Source organism: Rhinopithecus roxellana, chromosome 8, assembly GCF_007565055.1.
Source record: "Rhinopithecus roxellana isolate Shanxi Qingling chromosome 8, ASM756505v1, whole genome shotgun sequence".
NCBI lineage: Eukaryota > Metazoa > Chordata > Mammalia > Primates > Cercopithecidae > Rhinopithecus > Rhinopithecus roxellana.
This window is the reverse complement of record NC_044556.1, coordinates 29781007-29802108: the sequence shown is the minus strand read 5'-3', so window position 1 is coordinate 29802108 and position 21102 is coordinate 29781007. Positions and strand designations below refer to the sequence as shown.

Here is a 21102-nt window from a genome sequence, read left to right as displayed (position 1 = left end):
TGCAGCCATAAAAAAAGATGAGTTTGCGTCCTTTGTAGGGACATGGATACAGCTGGAAGCCATTATCCTCAGCAAACTAATGCAGGAACAGAAAACCAAACACCACATGTTTTCACTCGTGAGAGCTGAACAATGAGAACACATGGACACCGGAGGGGAACAACACACACTGGGGTCTGTCGGCAGGACGGGGGAAAGGAGAGCATCAGGAAAAATAACTAATGCATGCTGCACTTAATTCTTACGTGATGCGTTGGTAGGTGCAGCAGACCACCATGGAACACATTTCCCTGTGTAACAAACCTGCACATCCTGCACATGTACCCTGGAACTTACAATAAAATGAAATAAATAAAATAAAACTTTAAAAAGTGCGCATTGCTCATGGCCACTTGTCTTCAGGCCATAAGGAAGATGAAAATTGACTGCATAGACCATGAAACAATATTCAATCACTTTGGCTTTTGTAAGCTCACCTTTTTAAGAATACTTATTGACAAAATTTGATTTTTAAAAAAAAGGATTCTTATCTCTAGAGTCTTCCTAGCTATTTAACTCAGCTTTGGCATGCTGCATTGCCAGCAACTCACTTGCACTTATAATTTAAATGTAGTGACATAGACAGCAGATTTTCAAAGAACTGAAGGTGGTTTTTCAAATTCCTCATCCCTATCACCTTTGGTATGTGATCATTCTGGCCCACCTTCACCAAGAATCCTATCAAGTCAGTTTAGCCAGAATCCCCCTTATATCTGATGTTTCCTCTCAGTAATTTTCCATCCACTGACCTCACCCTCCTCCTTGGCTATAAATCTCCACTTGTCCATGATGTATTTGAAATTGAACCTGGATTTCCTTCTCCTTTGCAATTGTTCCTGAATAAAATCTGTTATCACAACTTAAAAAAAAGAGAGAGAGAGAGGGAGAGAGAAAGAATCGAGCTTTGGGAAGCTCTCCTTAGATTTCAGAGGATATATGGAAATGTCTGGATGTCCAGGCAGTGGTCTGCTGCAGGGGCAGGGGCAGGGCCCTCATGGAGAGCCTCTGCTAGGGCAGTACAGAAGGGAAATGTGGGGTTGGAGCTCCCACACAGAGTCCCCACTGTCACTGCCTAGTGGAGCTGTGAGGAGAGGGCCATGGTCCTCCAGATTCCACAATGGTAGATCCACCCACAGTTTGCACTGTGTGCCTGGAAAACATGCAGACAATCATTGCCAGCCAGTGAGAGCAGCCAGGAGTGGGGCTGTACCCTGCAAAGCCATAGGGACAGAGCTGCGCAAGACCCTGGGCACCTACCTCTTGCATCAGTGTGACCTGTATATGAGACATGGAGTCAGAGGTGACTGCCCTGCTGGATTTCAGACTTGCTTGGGGCCTGTAGACCCTTTGTTTTGACCAATTTGGAACCATTTGACCATTTTGAACAGGTGTATTTACTCAATGCCTTTACCACCATTGTATCTTGGAAGGAACTAACTTATATTTTATTTTACTGGCTCATAGGTGGAAGGGACTTGCCTTGTCTCAGATGAGACTTTGAATTGTGGACTTTTGAGTTAATGCAGAAATTAGTTAAGACTGTGGGGGACTGTTGGGAAGGCATGATTGTGTTTTGAAATATGAGGATGTGAGATTTGGGAGGGGCCAGGGGCAGAATAATATGGTTTGGCTCTGTGTCCCCACCCAAATCTCATCTCAACTTGTAATCCCCGTAATCCCCACATGTCAAGGGAGGGAGGCGATTGGATCATGGGGCCATTTTCCCCATGCTGTTCTCATGATAGTGACCGAGTTCTCAGGAGATCTGATGGTTTTATAAGGCAGTTTTCCCGGCTCTAGCTTGCTCTCTTGCCTGCCTCCATGGAAGACTTGCCTCCTTTGCCTTCTGCCATGATTGTAAGTTTCCTGAAACCTCCCCAGCCATGTGAAACTGTGAGTCAATTAAACCTCTTTTCTTTATGAATAACCCAGTCTCAGGTATTTCTTTCTGGCAGTGTGAGAATGGACTAACACCTTATAAAACAGGGCCAATAATAGCACTTAGATTTTAAAATCTTTTTAAATAAATACCCCTATTTAGTGCCAGTTACTATTCTCAGTACAGATGCTCCTCCATTAATGATGGGGTTATGTCCTGATTAAGCCGTTGTAAGTGGAAACTATAGTAAGTCAAAACTGCATTCAGCACACCTAACCTATTGCACATTATAGCTTTGTTTATCCTACTTTAAACATGCTCACAGCACTTGAAATACAGTTGGGCAAAATCATCTGACAACACAGTACACTGTATTGTTTGCTTCTCCTTGTGATTTCGTGGCTGACTGGTAGCTGTGGCTAGCTGCTGCTGCCTGGCATCATGAGAGAGTCTCATTGGGCATTTTGCTAGCCTGGGAAAATATCAAAATGCAAATATTAAAGTCTAGTTTCTACTGAATGCTTGTGACTTTCATACCATTGTAAAGTGGAAAAATCATAAATGAACCATCCAAAATTGGGGACCATTTGTACTAAGTTTACCACTGTTAACTTATTTACTCCTATGTAAATTCTGTGAAGTTGGTATTATCGATATACTTATCTTACAGATGAGAAACCAAGGCACAGAGAAATATGCAATCTGTCTAAGTTACTTATTTAGTACAACCAAGATTCAAATCCAGGCAGATCAGCCCCTGAGTTTGTTCTCACCACTGGGCTCTGCTACCAGTTATGTAAATAAGCTGTGATGATAATATGTCAGATGTGTCAAAAGCCCAGTACTGAATCCTAGTAAGTAATCATGTGCTTGCCTTTCTCAGTGAAAGGGAGTGATTTTCTAATGGCTTTTTAGGCAAAACACTTTTAAATTAAATTAGTAACTAGCAAATGTTTTTAGGTTTGAATGTTCTATAGTGCTGCAAGAAGTCGTGCATCCCTGGGTACCGTACCTACCTTCTTCCCATGGAAATTCTCAAGGCCGGATGGACTTGAGACACATTCAGTTCTAGGGCCTCTTATTTTAAGATGAAGAAACAAGGTCATAAATGTATGAAAATAAGATAACTAAGAATAATACTGTTACTGCCCTGCAGATTGTAGATAATGCTTACTTAGATATCATCAATTAAAAAGTAGCATCATTCTCTAAACTTTGTTATGTAATTCATTACAAAGCAGGAAAATGTTTTTTTAAAACCTCTGGCTAAATTTGCTTTTTGGAGTCTGTAACATATTCCCTTGCTTTTTTGATTCTTTCTCTGCTTTACATATTTCCATTGACCTCCATTCCCCTTCTGTTTTATACATTGGTGCCCTTTCTCTCCCTCTCTCCTTCTTTTAAGTTCTTTCCTGCTCAAGATTTTGAGAGACCAGTAACACTGAATGCTTATAGTTCATTAGTGATATGAAATGGTAAGGACCTGCCTAGGAGGCTTCCTTTTTTTACTGTCAGATCAGGGTTTGCTGGGTAGCCCTTAGAAGGGGCCATGTCTTCAGGGGGAAGAAGAATCACTGTATCGCTCCATCAGTAGCCTATACCTTCTGAAAACTGGAAGCCGTGGCATCTTCTCTTCACACTCATTCCTTCTCGCTCTGGTATAGGTGGTAACCGTGGGTAAAGTGTGAGTTTGAGCTTGGTAGGTCTGATGTGAGTGTGGTAAAGTAGGTACTATTTTGAAGTCTTGGGCAAGCTAGACTTTATGAGCTGCTTCTCAGCTTCTCAAGCTCAACATTGACTTAAGCCTTGTGTGATCCTTTGTTTTGGGCATCCAGGAATAATTGCTTGCTGCAGTTCAGTAATATAGTTTTTCATGACTGGCATAGGATTTGGGGGAAATGTGGGTGTAGGGGAGGGCAGGAAAAGTGATAAGATATATCCAGGGAATGGAGACATAGTTTACTTGAATAGGGCTTTTGCATGGCGAAGTAAATAAATATAATTTCAGCAGAACTTGACTTTGAGGGAAATCATTTCAACAGCCAAATTGAAAGCAAGTGAGTACTACTGACTTAAGACAAACTCAAATGTTTACATAGTTCAGACTCCCCCATAACATTAAATCATAGGTGGTTTGAAATTCACCCCTGCTTTACAGAACTTTATAGCAATAATGTTTAACATAGTCTATCCTCTCAAGCAACAAAAAGAGATCCTTATTTGATCAGTGTGGGTCAGGAGTCCACTTGTGATCAAGAAAGCTGTGACTAGTAGGAGTTGTTATAAACATTGGATAGTTGGCATGAAAGGCGGTTCCAAAAAGGGGAGTAGGCAGAGGTTGGTTAATGGATACAGAAGTACACCCAGATGGGAAGAATAAGTTATAGTGTCCTATAGCACTATAGGCTGACTATAATTAACAACAATTTATTGTATATTTTCAAGTAGCCAGAAGAGCAGATTTTGAATATTCCAAACACAAATAAATGATAAATGTTTGAGGTGATAGATATGCTAATTATCTTGATTTGGTCATAACACTTTGTATACATATATTGAACTTTCACACTGTACCCCATAAATACGTGTCATACTGTTAGTTCCCTGCAGATTGTAGATAGTGCTTACTTATACAGATATCATTGATTAAAAAGTAGCATCATTCTCTAAACTTTGTTCTGTAATTGATTACAAAGCAGGACAAAAAAATTAAAAACCACTGGCTTTGAATGTGTCAATTAAAAATAATAAAAAATTTAAGAGGGGGAGCATGCCATCTTTATTCAACATCAGACTTGTTTATACAAAGGGATGGTCAAGTGGAGAAGAGGTACTAGTTGTACAAAATGACAAGGTAACCTGGGGGCTCAATGAGAGGTAGATAGTCTTTTACTCTACCTTTTAATGGACAGATCCATAGGACATCACATTTAGGCCTTATCTTACTTGACCTTTCTCTTTCATTTAACACTGCTAATCATCCTCCTTGATGCTATCCTTCACAACCCATCATGCCCCCATGCCATCTTTTGAAAATCTGATTGACTTTCCTGGCTTAGCTACACCCCACACCCCAGGTAGATAAAGGTCCATCTGTGCATAAGACTTCTTTCCTGAAGTGTGGATTTTAAATTTCCATCTTCTCCTTACGTATCCCCTCCCATGCGTCTTGCAGTGACCTCGAATGTCTCATAACTAAAATCAACCTCATTAGTTATTCCTGCAAACTTCCATCTCCTATGCCTTGTCTTGGTTAGAGGCCCACCATCCAAACACTCACACAGACCTGGGTGTCAGCCTCTTCCTCATCTTGATTCACCGTCCTGTTCTTCTCAGCTTTCCTCCTAAGTCTCTCTAGAATGCATTGATAATGGTGTTGATATACACAGAAAATCTCATTGTCTCTTGCTTGAACAACTGAAAAGTTTCCTAACTCCCTGCTCTTAATCTTATTCTTACGTAATTTATAAAATTATCTTCATTAGAATTAAGTCTAATGGTTTCACTCTTTCATATACTGTAGTTTATATTTCTTCCAGAATAATGTCCAGGCTTTCCAATATGGCCTACAAAGCTCTGAGTAATTTGTACAGCCCATTTTTTTTTACCACTTCCTCCCATCCCCCCAACCTGTAACACAACTCTGTTTAACTACTCACACTTCTCCAGCTACTTTTTTTCATGTCTATGTATCTAAGTGTATTTTGTTTTTCTATTTTACTGTCTTTTCTTCTCTTTTCTGTTTACTAAACTTAATGTTCATTTTGAAAAACTTAATGCAAATGTTGCCCCCACTCTGAAAACCTTTTCTGACACTCCTCATACCTGGGCTTTATTAGTCTGTCAGTCCTCTGTGCTCCCCTGACATCATATATTTACTTTTATCACATTTATTATAATTGACTCTATGTTCATCTCTTCAATTAGACTACAGGCCTCTCAATGATAGGAACCATATGTAATTGGTGTTTTGACGTCAAGGAAGTAGTGGGGAATGGTCGAGTGAGTGGATGGATCAACCAATGGACAGACAAATGAGTATAATTGTAGTGCAGCAGGGCTTCTGGGCCCTGAAGATCACTATAATCTTAGAATCAGAAACAGGAGAGTGTGGGGGATTGTACAGGTTTTGGTTCTACCTTCATAGAGACTAGAGCTTGACTAGATGGTGGAAAAGTGGAATAAAAACCTTACCTGAGTCCTTGACTAGTACTTTAAGAATGAAAGATAGAAAATTAGGTAGACCTTTTAGATTCATTTTTAGTATTTTTGCAAGGAAAGGCTCATGGCCTAAGCATCGATCGTTAGGCCTTTGAGAGGAGACACCTGGGTTAGGTTGATAAGTAGCAAGAAACTGAAGCAATTCACAAAACGCCTGATGACAAAAATGCCTCCCTTTCAGAAAAAATCTACTTCTGATCCAGTCGATCCAGTTGTTAGAGTTCTAACTTGGCTCCTGCTATTTCCTCTCCCTGAAACATGCTCCCTTTTCTCCAAACAGTTCCAAGGACCATCCTTTCATTACTTTCTGTCCAAACTCTTTGCCAATCATTAACCTTACCTTGACCATCCAATGGTAGCCTGAATTAAATTGTTCTCTAATTAGTTTCTGTGTAGGCTTTACACATTTGCCAAGGTTAGGCTGTGTTGTGGTAACTAACAAACCCCCAGGTCCCATTGGCTTTAAGATAATAAAAGTTTATTTCTCACACATGCACTGTTTACTGCGGGTTCAGTGGCCCTTCAGAGTAGCTCCCTTCTAATCAGGGAACCCAGATCAGTTTGATCTTGTGACTTTGCCAACTTAACACATGGGTTCTAGGGTTGCTGATTTACAGACCCACAGCCGGGAAGTAAGCAGTGCCATTTTTTATCAAGTCCATTGGCTAAAACTAGTCACATGGCTTCAACCTCACTACAAAGGAAGCTGACAATGTAATGAAACACATGGACTATTTGGTGTCCGTCTCTACCCCTGTTAGATTATATGCTCCTTTGCTGTTTGGAATATGTTTCTCATCTTTTGCGTCTACGCCTTAGTACCAAGTTCAGAAGAGTAGCACTTAATATCAAGTTGTTGTTGCTTTTTCCCATAATAGGACTATTTCAACCAGAATATAAATTTTAATGGTGTTATAGGATGTGACTAAATATTATTAAGCATTTGAAGTACCTCTTAACACTTCTTTTTGTACAAGTTAACCCTTTTTGGATGTTGTCTTCCTTGGGTTGGAAAACCTTTTATATTTCATGCTCTATATCCCTTAAATTTATCTAGTCTTCATTCACCTTGGAAATGATAATTACTTGACAAAAATGCAGTGCATTTCTGAATGAAGCATCTCATTTGTATTAATATATGATTATGACAGATTATTAACTCAAGTACATTTGAAGTATGAAAAAAAGATGTGTTAAGTTTATTTTGTTAATAAGACAAACTGTGCAACTTGGAAACAAATTTGAAGGTTGGGTGATTAGTTTATGTCTTAACATTTGAGGATTTGCATGGATATAAAGGGCAGGCAGTTCCACTCTCCTTTTCCCTGAACTTGAGTTGACTTCTTCACATTCACTATGGCAACCTCAATGATCAACACATACAGGAGCTCTGAAGTGCATGCCAAAACTTTCCAACGTTAATAATGAATAGGTGTGAACTCCACTCTGCAAGCTTCTCTGAACAAGTCACTGCAAAGCTAATGTAATTTTAGGGTGTCGTTTCCTACTCACAGTACACCACCGTGAAGGTCTAATCCCAGACAGCAACCTTTGTGGACATTTGCTTTTCCCCCCACTATACTACATGACTCAGCGCCTTTGATCCCCCCTTCTTACTCTGACATTGGCCAGTATAGCTTGCTTTGCATCCTCTCAGTTGAAACAAAGTAACATTGGAAGGCAAATATTGCTGGAGCAAACGACTTTGGCATAATGCATCTTTTCCTTTAGTGAGAATGCAAGCCTCAGCTGCCCTAATATTTAACTGAAGCAGATCCCCATTTGCTTATCTGTTTAATCGCACTTTTATCTAGGCCAGCTTCTGCTCCTGCTGCTGCTATAGCCACTCCTAATTGGAAGGACGTTGCTCTGGTATCCTGGTGGTTTAAAACTGAGAGACTGCTACCTAGAACCTGCACCCACATTGGTATCTGAATCGGGCTGCTTTGTAAATCATATTGTATATTTTAGCATAAATGATAAGCTTTCAGGATACAATTTTATTTCAGCCTTCTACTGCTAGGCATTTTATCACAGTACTTTTACGTGAACTGAAGATTGATCATTGATTTCATAACCAAAAATGACTTCAGTTCTGCACAATATTACTTAAAACTCATAAAGACAATTTTATACTTGAGTAGTTATTATTCCTTCCATCTATTTGGGTCAGTTTAATGGTACATTAATAATTATTAATGTGAACTGGAATCTATTACATGGTTGTATTCCTAGTAGAGCCCCTGAAAAAACTTGAAATCAAAGCCTCTTTCTAAGTATTATTTATAGTTTATGGTTTGCTTTATTTTATTTTTAAAACATTGCTGTATATCTGTAGTGAACATAACATTTGTGAAAGTGAACTTTCTCCAAAATTTGATCAATCCAACCGTTTTTTAGTTGTAATGTCTCAGAGAAATAGCACTTTAGTCATGATGATAGGGTACCTTCAAAAACTGTTCTGGTAATTACTTTTCTGTGGCCCCTGTTGAGACAGGCGGTCTTACTGGACACTGATTTGTTTAGTCTGAATAGAACTTCAGATAAGAGACAAAGCAAATTATACAATAATGTATGAATTGAGAGCCACTTGTGTTGAAAAACAAAATAGGACTGAATTTTATATTTAAACAAGTGAAAATTGTTTAAATATTCACTTGAAATTTTAAGCTTCCGTGAAAATTGTTTCTCTTGCACCGATAATGTACATTGAGCTCTGCGCTGGCATTGAAGATGGAGTTCTGCAAAGGCTCCAAGCACCTCAGTAACACCACTTCTTAGAATTATATTAAGCCAGTTGGGACATGATGAAAGAATGCAAGGTATAAACCCCTTGAGGGCCCATGAGTCACCATCTAGAAAGGTTCTTGAAAGGGGAAGAATGTTTTATAGTTTGATCAATAGGAACCTGAGAAGTAGGCTGCAGGGTAAATATAAGTTGAGGATTAAAAACTTTTGGAAACTTGAATTATATTCCTAAGAAATTGAATTATAATCCTAAGAAAGTTCGCAGGAGAAAAAGAGAGATACAGAAAGAGACTTTTTCATCCCATCTCAACCAGCAGCCAACCTTTCTTCTAGGTCAGAGTACAGCCAAAATAGATTTGATGATAATCAGCCCTAATTATCTCAACTCTATTGCAGAACTAAGGCATGAACAGAGTTTTCTAGAGATCTAAGTGCCCACCATAGTAGTTTTGGGTGGATACCAAAAGGAAGTAAAAATGGGGTTGCAGTCTGCAAAACTTGGAGCAACTTTTCCATAGAATACTTCATACAAAAAGGTTTCTTATTCCATTTTCCCAGCTAGAATGAAGCTTTACTTTGAAACGTGTATGTATTTTCAGTGTTGCAGTTGGGTTTTCCTTTCTCTCCTTACTATTATTTTAGTGTCAGTGAACAGGGTATTGCATTAGTGTGGGTGTGACAGTTTAGATTGTGTTTATAAAGGAGGCAGTCTGTTTAATGATATAGCCACTGTCACAAGCACAAAAGCATAAATACAGGAGCCTGGCTAAGAATTTCTGAACTCAGCAGATTGTAAGAGTTACTGATACTCCTTTGGCTTTTGACTGATTCTTAGAAAATTTACAGAACCCTACCATGAAACATGATTAAATAAAAACAGACTTCCAGGAGCTACTATTTATGTGGTACACTCAGCATGATCAGATCAGAGTGCAAACAGCTCTATGCCATATCCATGAATGCAGCAGATCTCTCCTTGGCAGAAGGTAAATGTGGTGGCCATGAGGACAGGAAGGGATGGCAATGAGAAAGGCAAAGGGGAAGCCCTACTAAAGGACTCTTGCCCTTGGAGTTGCATGCAGCGCAAAGCCCCTTCTCAATTTTTCCTGTCTGGGTTACACAGAGGAGGCTTTGTGTAGAGCATTTCTTAATGCACCCAATCAGAAATATGAGGGAAGTTGCTTCTCTTGATGAGACACTAGAGGAAGAAAGCAGGAGACAATGACAAGGGAGGAAATAAAGGAGGGATAGCTGAATAAGGTAGACAGCTAAGTCTAGTTTGATCCCAGTGTTGTACCAGTCTCATCAGTGCCGTGTCTGGGTCTCACAGCCTCTGGTGTTCTATGATGGATCCTCATTTATGCCAAGAGCTGACCACCTGGCAGCCAAACCCTGCACAAGATATGAAGAGCCTGGAAATGCAGGACTTCTGTTCCTGGATCTGCTCCTCTGATGAAGAGGTGCAAGTGTCTGTGTAGATACTTGACCACCGTAAATACCATTGTTTCCTCTTCCTGGAGGTCACCCAGAGAACCCTCATGGAACATGGTGTGACAACTACTGACATGTGGGGTTATCATAGGTTTTATGCCACAAACAATACATTTAAAGTATGTGTAAAAGACTTACTTCTCAAGGACCTAAAAACACTTCTTTGGGAAGAATCAGAAAAAATAATTATTTTTGAATTGAAATTCAGGTACACACTCATTTATGAACACTGAACCCAAAAGAGCTGAGGTCTCCCCAATTTTGGAGCTCATGTAGAAAGTTTTCCTCAGTCTCCTTGGATGGAAAACTTAAACTGCCCCCCTGTTTAGTGCTTCCTGCAGTTTATGACTCTCAATTCAGGCTCTAACTCACCAGTAGGGGAATAGGGATATTCTGGTATATATAGGTCTTTCTGGGCAAACCAGTGAAGCAAGTCTCACAGCTGTTCTTTTAAGAACCCAAGTTCCCCTAACCTGGGTTCTAAGCCTGCACCAGCCAAATGGCACTTGTATAGAACCTCTTCCCAAACCAGCGCTCTTGGGCAATCTTTCTTCTGAAACATTATGTGTTTCCAGTAGGGAGGAAAAGAAGAAATGAAGTAACTTTTTGTCCAGGAATACTCCTTTGTAAAGGTTGATTTCAGGGCTAGCAAAGATGTCTTCATGGAAGGCAGTTATTTGTGAAAGCCGAGGTGATGGGGTTTGAAATTGACGAGGGGATGAGGACTTAGCTTTTCTTTTGAAGGTGACTTTCTGCCCATGGATCTTCCATTTCCATTAATCAGAAGTATTCCTTAAAAAAAGAAAAAAAAAAAGGCTGGAGAGAAAAGAAAAAAACAAACCAACCTCCTGTTCCATGCCCCAGGCAATCTTCTTGTGTAAAGCAATCTGTGGCAGCTAGTCAGCTGTCCTGGCAGGAGTTTTCCCCTTCAACTCTGGCTGGGCGCTTCTTAGAATCTCTTAAAGAAACATCCTGCAGAGCTCCCACTTAGGCCTGCTCTTTCTCTCCTGATGTCTCTCTGTGGCATCTTTTCAGATGCTTTTTTAGAGGATCATTTTGGATGGGGAAAGTATAGTCCTGGGCTTATGATGATGAGGGATTTCCTGTCAGTCTGGAGAAGCTAGAACATGTATAAGTGCTCCTGGGTATGGGGAAAGGAGGCAAAGACGCTGCCCACCAGTTTTCCAAGTGCTGTGTGCACCCTTATCCCCAGAATGATCCTTTGCTCTTCTACCATAGCACACATCTGAAAATCTCAGGGCCCTTGTAACCGTTAGGCATTTACAGGGACTGAAATGTAATGAAGGAATTGTTCTTCCTATTTCTGGAGGTAAACTAAATATGAAAAGGAAATTAGCATTAGAATAAATCCTGACTCAGTTTTTTTTAAGTTCCATCTTTAAATCAAACTGTATTTCTCCCAAAATTAAAAATAAAAGTTATGGCCACTTAACAAAAAAGAATTCACACGAAATGTTGTACTGTGTATAATTTGCAATTGTTACACATAGTCAATGCAGTACCTTTGTTAGCTTAGTGTTTTTCGATTCTTAAAACGAGGTATGTTGAAAGAAAGGTTACATTTATCTTTCTCTCATGCATATAAATTTAGTGCAAGCCCCTGTTTTAAGGAGCTTTATGTGGTAGAATTGACATTGCTTAATAAACAATGGGAAAAGTTAAGCATAACCTAGAAGTCATTTAAAACTGTGAGTCACTTTCCTGACAAGCCAATAGGGTAAGAGAACCAAGGTTGCAAAATAATTACTAGCCCAGCCTGAGGGACCATGGAAATATATTACAGGTATCAGTTAAGAAAACAAAGCAGTGGTGTTTTACCACTCTGCAGAGAACAAGCTAAGGTTGCTAACCAAACAAAATAACTTTACACTGACAATGCCAATTTTTACATTTCTTTCAGAACAAGGGACACTCAAACTACCAGAGGTAAGATTAACATTTTAAATATTTTTTATAACCTTTGCATTTCAAGTTGTTTGCTAGCTTAACCAGGCTTGAGCTTTTACACTGTTAAATGCGCCTTTTAAAATAAATAGAAATAAACAGAAACAGAGGGAACAACCAAGTGATTGTGAACAAAATGCAGAAGTTAAATCCAAGGAATTTTCAGTCACTGTCTGAAGTTCTTAGGTAGAGAAAAAATGTGAATATTTAATCAAAGACTGTGTATGAAATGGGACTGTAAGTACAGAGGGAAGGGTGGCCCTTATCGCCTGAAGTTGGTACATGTGTCCCCTGTCATGAAATGTTGTGTCACTGCCCGACATTTGCCGAATTACTGAAATTTCGTAGAATTACTGCAGATTCTAACATTGTGCATCTAAGATTGTGGTTCCATGTTTCTAGTACTTTTCCATTAGAGCAGAAAGATGATGATTATCACGTCCTATTGATCAAATCAAGATCTGGTAACATTTCCTTTTGGTTTAACACAGAGTCTCCTAATGGCTTAGAAGTATGTAATCCATGTTACCTCTCAGAATAAAGTTACTTAAAAAATACAAAAAAAAAAAGTTATTTAAAAAAAATACAAAAAGATGATGGGATATGTAGGAAGCAAATAGCAAGTTGCGTATCATTAAATACTTTCCTGTTGAAAATACTGTCAATTGTGTTGTTCGATGTTGCTTATGTAGAGTTCCCCAAAGTTATAAAATTTCAGACAGAAAAGATTTTACTGGTTCCCAAACAATCATTGCCTTGGCCTTCAACCAAAAATAACAGATTTCTTACCTGACTGCCTCCCTGCCCCTGCCCCCGCCCTGGCAAATGCCCATAGTGAAACATTTTTTTAAATCATAGAAAAATAAGATACAAACTATGTGTGATTAGTTATATGAATCAAAAGTACAGTAATTTGAGAATTTCAAAATAACAATGACGAAAATTATGATTTGTAAATTAACATCTAACAATTAAAACCTCTCTTTAAAAGTGGTATTAGTATGTTTCTAATCTAACATCTAGAAAAATAATAAAAAGTACAGCAAAATATAAGAGGTGCTTGTCTCTACTTTCTGCATAAGTACATAATTTGAACATACAGGATATCAAGAGTGTGATATAAAGAGGCTCATATGTACCTAATCAGTGCATCTGTTGACTATATTTTAGAACCTAAAGTCTAGACCAAAGAATGCATAACAAGGTGGTTTTTTTTTTTAATAGGCCTTGTGAGTTTTTTTAGAACTAAAATAAATTAACCAAAGAGTTCCTTTAGTGTTTCATTGACAGGTAAGATTTTTCATTAGGGCTATCAGGATTCTTCCAGCAGTGCCAAGGATCTTACAAAGCAGCCTTTTTTCACTTTCTCATGCTATTATTATATTATTGAGACAGAAACTTTGTAGAGTTCTGAACTTTAACTCAGTGTTACTTAACACTTATCCTTTTAGATATATGTATTATTTTTCCCAAGGAAGATGGTTTCATTTTATTTTAATTAAGTCATGTGAAATGGGTGTGCTTACAGAAAGAAAATATGCTAATAAGAAGTGGGTAATAATTTTCATGTGATACTAAATAATTCTCACAGGCAATTTTATACTTTTTAAATTACACGTAAGCCTATGACGCAAGGAATTAATTTTCACATTGATTTTTTAAAATATATGATATCAGTTTTTTAGTGACTTGTTTCACTCATCAATGTAATTTTTATTTACTGTGTCACTGTACTAAAAATCTCTATTTTGTGTGGATGGAGGATTATCGTAAGCTCTGAGGCTAGTCAATCCGTTTGGAAACTTGAGTTTGTTTGAAGGGAGCAGTATAACAAACTAATATTAAGAAGCAGCTCTCACCCCATACCAGGTGTGTTCACTCTCCAAGGCAGATGATTGTATTCTGCTCAGGAATCTTCTCATAAGTAAATAATGAAGCACTTCCGTAATTTGTAAGCTCTGTGATTTTTATTTTTTCTCCTCTCTTGAAGACCTTCTTTCCCTCCATGTACCAGTTTATAGGCCTTCTCTGCTTGCCTTTCAATAGTTACGATTGTGAATTTTTTATTTTTAATTTTGCACTTTATTTGAAAGGTATGTCAGTTTTCACTAGTCACAGGATCTGTGGGGCATCCATAACCCTACCTGGGCTGTTCATCTCACATCCCATTCTGGAGTGAACCTTCGGCAAGCTCCTCTGGCTCCAAGAAGCAAGTTTATCATTGCATACATATTTAGTTACTTTAAATCCATTTTTAAGAGGTAAAGAAAGATAAGGTAATAGGTAATGAGGCAAGAAATAACTGCCAAGTGCTTACAGAGTTGAGTTTGTTTGATCCCTCCCCACACAAACACAGTTAGGTAAATCAAAGGAAACTGAGAAGGTCCTGGAGACTGATTCTCATGGTGTGTGAGGCTGTAACTGAGAGCTCCAGGAGTGGCTGCTAGATATGCCCTCTCCTCCTTTCCATTCTTTTCCTGCTGGGGACGAGGGCCTGTCCAGCTCTGTCCTAGACTTTTGAGAATATAGATTGGGGAGGGGAATTATAGGCACAGAGATGACAGAATGACAAATGAAATTTGCACTTTAAAATTGTTCAAAATATGATCTGTTAAACATCTCCAGGTTTTCAATATAAAATACTTTTTAGGTTCTTTTACAGTATAAAAAAAATCTCAGCCTCTCCAATTGCATTTGGTTTAGGGAGCTGAAAATTCCTCCTATGTTTATTTTTTAAATACACCAGATCATAGTTTATTCCACTGCACACCCTTCCTGTAGAAAGGTTTCTGTTTTCAGAGTGACTGATTTTCAGTGGATTTTCAGGAGGAAGAACCTAAAGTGTAAGTAGTAAGACACCAACAGAGTAGAATTACTTTGTGTGAATTTAAACATTTAAAATAACAAAAAGCTAATAACCTATCACTTAATAATCCTTACCATGTGGCTGTAACTGTTCCAAGCATTTAAGGTAAATTAACTCATTTAATTCTCACCACAAAACCTATGAAATAGGTGCTTAGTATTGTCTCCATTTTATAGATGAGAAAACAGACACAGAGATATAAACTTAACTGTTTGTGTTCAAACTGAATTTGAACTTAGTGAATATTATTCCAGAATCCGTTCTCTTAATACTTGCAATGTGTAGCCTATTTTAATTCTAAATTCAAAGTATAAGAATACAGAGTTGCTCTTGAAGTCAGGGTCCCCTTTTTACATTTTAAGTTTATAGTTCCTACATGGGACTAATTTAGGGATTCTAGGAATCAAACCAAAGAGTTAAATCACTTTTTTGCGTTCCTAGTACTTTGATAGTAGAAGGTATAAGATCAGAAGAAAGACAGCTTCTATAGTGCATTAAGAAGATGATGGGATATGTAGGAAGTAAATAGCAAGTTGCCTGTCATTAAATGATTTCCTGTTGAAAATACTGTCAGTTTTGTGTTGTTCGATGTTGTATATACAGAATTATATAGAGTTCCTCTAAATTATAAAATTTCAGTTTTCTTTAAATTAGTGTTCTTTCATATTATCAGACATGAGTCTATAACTCATCATGCTTCCAATTTTTGTGCCTTGGCTACCAACAAATCTAGAGCAAAATTTTCCTTTCACTCACAATGACTCTTGTTATAGCTTTTCTAGTGCAGCTATCCATCTTGCTCAACATAGCTTCAATGCTGATTTTAATGATCCTAGCAGTCTTTTACAAATCCATGTTGAAAGTAGTTGGGGTAAAAACAAAAATCACATTTTAAAAATTTCTCCAATTTGCTTTCACCTGAGAATCCTGCGAGTCTGCTGGATATGACTTTGAGGCCCTTAGGAAGGCTGGAAAAAAAAAAAAAATTTCATCCATTTAACTTGTGAATGAAAACAACAGAAAGAACCCTGAGAGAAATCCATGGCTAATGTATGCTTAGCACAGCCAAGTGTGCTCTGAATGAAACCAAGTCATTTGTGAATCTGTGTGAATGAAACACACAGATACAAACCCCAACACATACAAAAAGAAAATATTGCTTTTATGAAAATCTAGATTGTATGATAGTCATAGACTAAGCATTTCATCCAGTTGCATAATAAAGAAGTGAAATCAAGCCCTTCTTAATTAGTGAGATTGCTGTAGTTATTAGGTGGGAATGAGTTTAATGCTTAAGAAATAAAATATGTAACCATGCATTTTCATAGATTTAAAATTCTTGTTTTGTATCTCATCTGTAATTTTTGTAATGCAAAGTTGTTTTCTTACAGATTTATTTTCTATAATAAGAATTTATTTTTATGATTCACAAACTACATGTCTGTTTTGTTTTTTAAAGTGCTCAGATACAACTGGTCTATAATTAAAACACTTTTCTCATTTAAGTGTTAGCTAAAATCAGAGCTTCAGATCTTTGTTTTGAGGTTGTATACCTTCTTCAGTCTGGTCTGTGAGGCCCCATAAATAGCTGAATTAGAGTTTTAGGAGATCAGTTTAAAGCTATTGCTCATATGTCTTGGCTGGGAACATATTCTAACCAAGGTGGCTGCTGGGCTTTGTTCTCTCCATCGTCACTATGACCTAAAAAATTTAGTCCCAATATTTGGAGTTGGCAACCAAAAAGAATTTTTTTTTTCTTACTGTTATAAGGTACCAACGACTTATCAAGTGCAATGATATACAAGTGGAAGACTTACTAGAAAAACAAAAAGGTTCAATTATAAAAATAAACTTTAAAATCATACTGGAATCAAATTTAGTCATGCTTTTAATTGGAAAATGTGCAACATTCATTTGCTTTCCAAAGCGCCAATAGCAATATAATTTAATAGTGCAAAATTACCAACACATACTTGTTTTGCTTTTCTGCACAGAAACGGACCAATGGACTGCGAAGAACTCCCAAACAGGTGGATCCAGGTGTGTTTCTGATTAAACCTCCCATAATCATGGCTTCAGCTAAGTGCTTATGAAAGTATATGGGAATTGCTGTGGAAAGTCAGGCATATTGTTGGCCTTTGTTCCTCATAATTTGATGTATAATGTGTGACCAGGAGGTCATGGTCTAACATGTAAATCATTCACAGGATGAGTAACTACTAGCAACCACCAGCCTTGCACTCTTTCCACAGTCAGCAGTTGAGCTGGTTATTTGCTTACTGAACAGCCTCAGGGTGCCTGGTTAATGCTCACATATCCAGCACCCTCCCTGTGTTCCTTTGTAAATCCAATAAGAAAACCAACCAGCTAGCTGGCACTTAAAAAATTACCGTTTTCTAAGTAAGTAGGGGAAAGGATAAACCAGGCAACTGGTACCCACCCCCCATTGAAGAAAATTGTTTAATTCTATATCTATACTATTTTATAATAGCAGCATTTTTGGGGGGACTTTGTGACAAGTTTCCTCTCGAGACCAATTATTTGTCTGCAGAAAACGTTCAGTTGTTTTCTATTTAGCATTGTGAGATTTGCCCTGTCATTATGTTAGCATAATTATTTTTCATCTATTATGCAATGCCTTCCTTCCACAGTTTAATTACCAAAGACTTTTTATGTATGTGATCCTTTTGTTGTGAGTAAAAGGTATTCACAGTTAAAGGATTCCAAATACACAAACTTGGTAATACACCAAGGGAAACATGAAAAATAGAGTAGCTTTGCTGGAAAATAACCTGGACTATGTGTTTCACTTTGTTTTCCCATCATAAGTGGTATTCAGCTAGTTGTAAAGTTTAGTTTTCAAAGCATTATAGTTTATAACTGAAACCACACCCATGGTAGCCTTGCCAGTTTATGAGCTGTTTAAGATTTATAGGAGCTTTGTTGCCTCCGGCTAGAAATTGCCTCACTTGTGTCCTGAGACTAATTTAAATCTTTTAACTACAGAACATATTTGAAGCCATTAAAAAAACAAGAGTTCTGGTTTACTTTTTAATAGTTCTAACTTTCCCAAGACAATATCCTTTGCAGAGGACTCCCTGCAATATTTAGAAGTGACTTTCTCTATTATATTTAGTAGGGGTATATGACTGTGAACATATCTTTGTCTTATTTTGTGTGAATTATAGTGTTGCTATTTCAGAAAAATCACTTAACCTTTATAAATTTTATTTTTTAAATGTATTTTTTCTTTCTTCTCCCCTCAGGGAAATGCATTTTTATATTTGTAGTGTGTCAATAGGAACATATTTGACTCAACAATTTCTAGAATCCTTTACATTATTTAGATTAGTAAATTCACAGATTATAAATATGGCAAAGTAGAACAACAATAAAACAAATTTATACTCCTTTATCCTAAAGGTGATGGCTTTGCATGGGTACAGTTTTGTTGTTGTTGTTGTTGTTGTTGTTTTGTTTTGTTTTTCTATTTGTCCAAAGAATTTAGAACTTCATGAAGAATAAACTTACAGGAGAAATGCTGTTGTATGTTATGTTTGTAAGAACATAGGTGGCCGGACGCAGTGGCTCACACCTGTAATCCCAGCACTTTGGGAGGCTGAGGTGGGTGGATCATGAAGTCAGGAGATCAAGACCATTCTGGCTAACACGGAAACCCCGTCTCTACTAAAAAAAAAAAAATTAGCCGGGCATGGTGGCAGACATCTGTAGTTCCAGCTGTATGGGAGGCTGAGGCAGGAGAATGGCGAGAACCCAGGAGGCGGGGCTTGTGGTGAGCTGAGATCCCGCCACTACACTCCAGCCTGGGCGACAGAGCGAGACTCCATCTCAAAAAAAAAAAAAAAAAAAAAAAAGATTATAGGTAATAGTTTTCCATTAGGTATGATAAATGTATGTGAGTGTATTTTTCCTTTTTCCATATTTTTGGAAATAAAGCAAACACTTGATGATCTTGCCTGTTGAAGCTGCTGATATAGTAAGGCTATTTCTTCCCACAGCTGTATTTTGATTTAGGCTTGACTTATGTATTTAAAGTTGCTTGACTTTTGCATCTTTGCCTCTTTCTGCTGGTTAGTTGCAAAGCTTCTTTGTTCAAAGTTAACCCTTGCTTGATGACCAGCGTGCCTTGATCCTTATGTGGCTATTGTTTAGAGATTTTCAGACAAAATATTTAAACAAGGGATCAGTAAAGTTGAGTCTGCATAGACAAACTGCTTCCACGATGCATTATTTGCTGTTAGTATTTCTACCATGGAAGTTCATTTGATTTTTTTTATCCCATAGTTAATTTACTTAACATCTCCAAGTGCCAATACATGACTTTGTAGGGCCTCACTTAAAGTGGCTTATAAAAGCAACTGATTAAAGAGTTTAGGAGGCCAGGTGTAACCACCTCACCAGGTCCAAATTTCAGAGCCATGTTCAAAGGTATATTATATATATTCTCCATAGCCCTTTTGCATTGGAAGGGAACTTAATGCATAGTCTAATGGGTAGTAGGTGCTTAATAAATGCTACATGAATAAGTGATGATACAGTTTTTTATGTATTCATTGGCATTCTTTCTTTTTAAATTACTCCTGCTGATGCACTAATGAAACACGGCATAGTCTAGTGGTGGGAAGCATGGCTCTGAGCCATGTTGCCTGGGCTTGGGACTGGCCTTATCTGTTTCCTTGCTGTTTGAACTTCAGCAGTTTGCCTCCTCTCTCTGTGCCATAGTTTCCTCATTTGTAAAAGGAAATTAATAAGAGGACCTACCTTACAACGTTGTTGTGAGCATTACGTGAGCTAATATATGTAGGCCAGGCATGGTGGCTCATTCCTGTAATCCTAGCACTTTGGGAGGCCAAGTGGGAGGATCACTTGAAGCCAGGAGCTTGGGACTCTGGTGAGCTGTGATGGCACCACTACATTCCAGCCTGAGTGACAGAGCAAGACCTTATCTGAAGAAACAGAAGAGCATGTAAAGTACTTTCAAAGGTGCCCAGTATATAGTAAATGCTAAGTATAGCAATTCCTATATTAACTAGTTTATGTTAGAGCATGTTCTTTAATATTGGACATTTTGTCATGTGAAGGAGAAGGATATTAAACAGACCCTGAATTTTGTGATGAATTTCTGTTGAAACAAAAAACTATATACACAGTCATTTTCAGATTTGTTGTTATTCCCAATGGCGTTCATGATCTTTTGCTTATGTTTACCAGTAAACATAGTCAATTGTGATAGTTGAGAGTTTTTTTGGGGGGAAATTATTACTGTTTGTTATTGCAATAAAGAAACAAAGAAAAACTCCCAGTATTGAAATCATATATTGTGGGGTTTGTTCAAATCCAAGAAAGAGGTGAACTATAGGTTTGCATTGTAGCTCGTTAGCACATTTAAATCACTCACTCCTTATTAATAATTGTGATTAATCTTTGTAGACAATATTTGCAAATGGCTTTGCTCCTTATTTTTTCGTGTCTTCTAATGTGTGCTAATAAATGTATCAACTTATAATCTTGACTTCTTTTACAGATATAGTAATGAATTAGATGCAAATTCTGGTAGCTCTTTTGGATTTCTTAAATATAGCAGGGAATTTTCATCAGTTTGTACTTTTCTTCCTAAGACAGATGTTGGTATCAAGAAAAAAACGCTTGTAACAGACATATCAATTATTTCAGGAACACAGAGGTGCTAGGCCTTTTTCAAGAACATGAGATCATAAATCTCAAGAAAATCTGAGCACTGATGTAATATTTTTCACCTAAAGTGGCACTCAAGGGCAAAGTTACTAATTAAATTTTAATTCTGAGCTTTAAAAACTTCCTTTTGTCTCAGTGCAGGAGACACTAGATTAATTTCAGTTTGCGTGTGGCAAAT

The 21102-nt window shown here is 37.7% G+C and overlaps 1 protein-coding gene across 5 annotated transcripts in view; it reads left to right on the top strand.

The window, feature by feature from the left end:
* VAV3 (vav guanine nucleotide exchange factor 3) overlaps positions 1–21102 on the top strand; it is a 448149-nt gene that overhangs the window by 313882 nt on the left and 113165 nt on the right. For all 5 annotated transcript variants that reach the window (XM_030935746.1, XM_030935747.1, XM_030935748.1 and 2 more), the window contains 2 exons: positions 12300–12325; positions 17204–17249. In XM_030935746.1, the coding sequence (XP_030791606.1) occupies positions 12300–12325; positions 17204–17249 (72 nt within the window). The remainder of the gene's footprint in view (positions 1–12299; positions 12326–17203; positions 17250–21102) is intronic.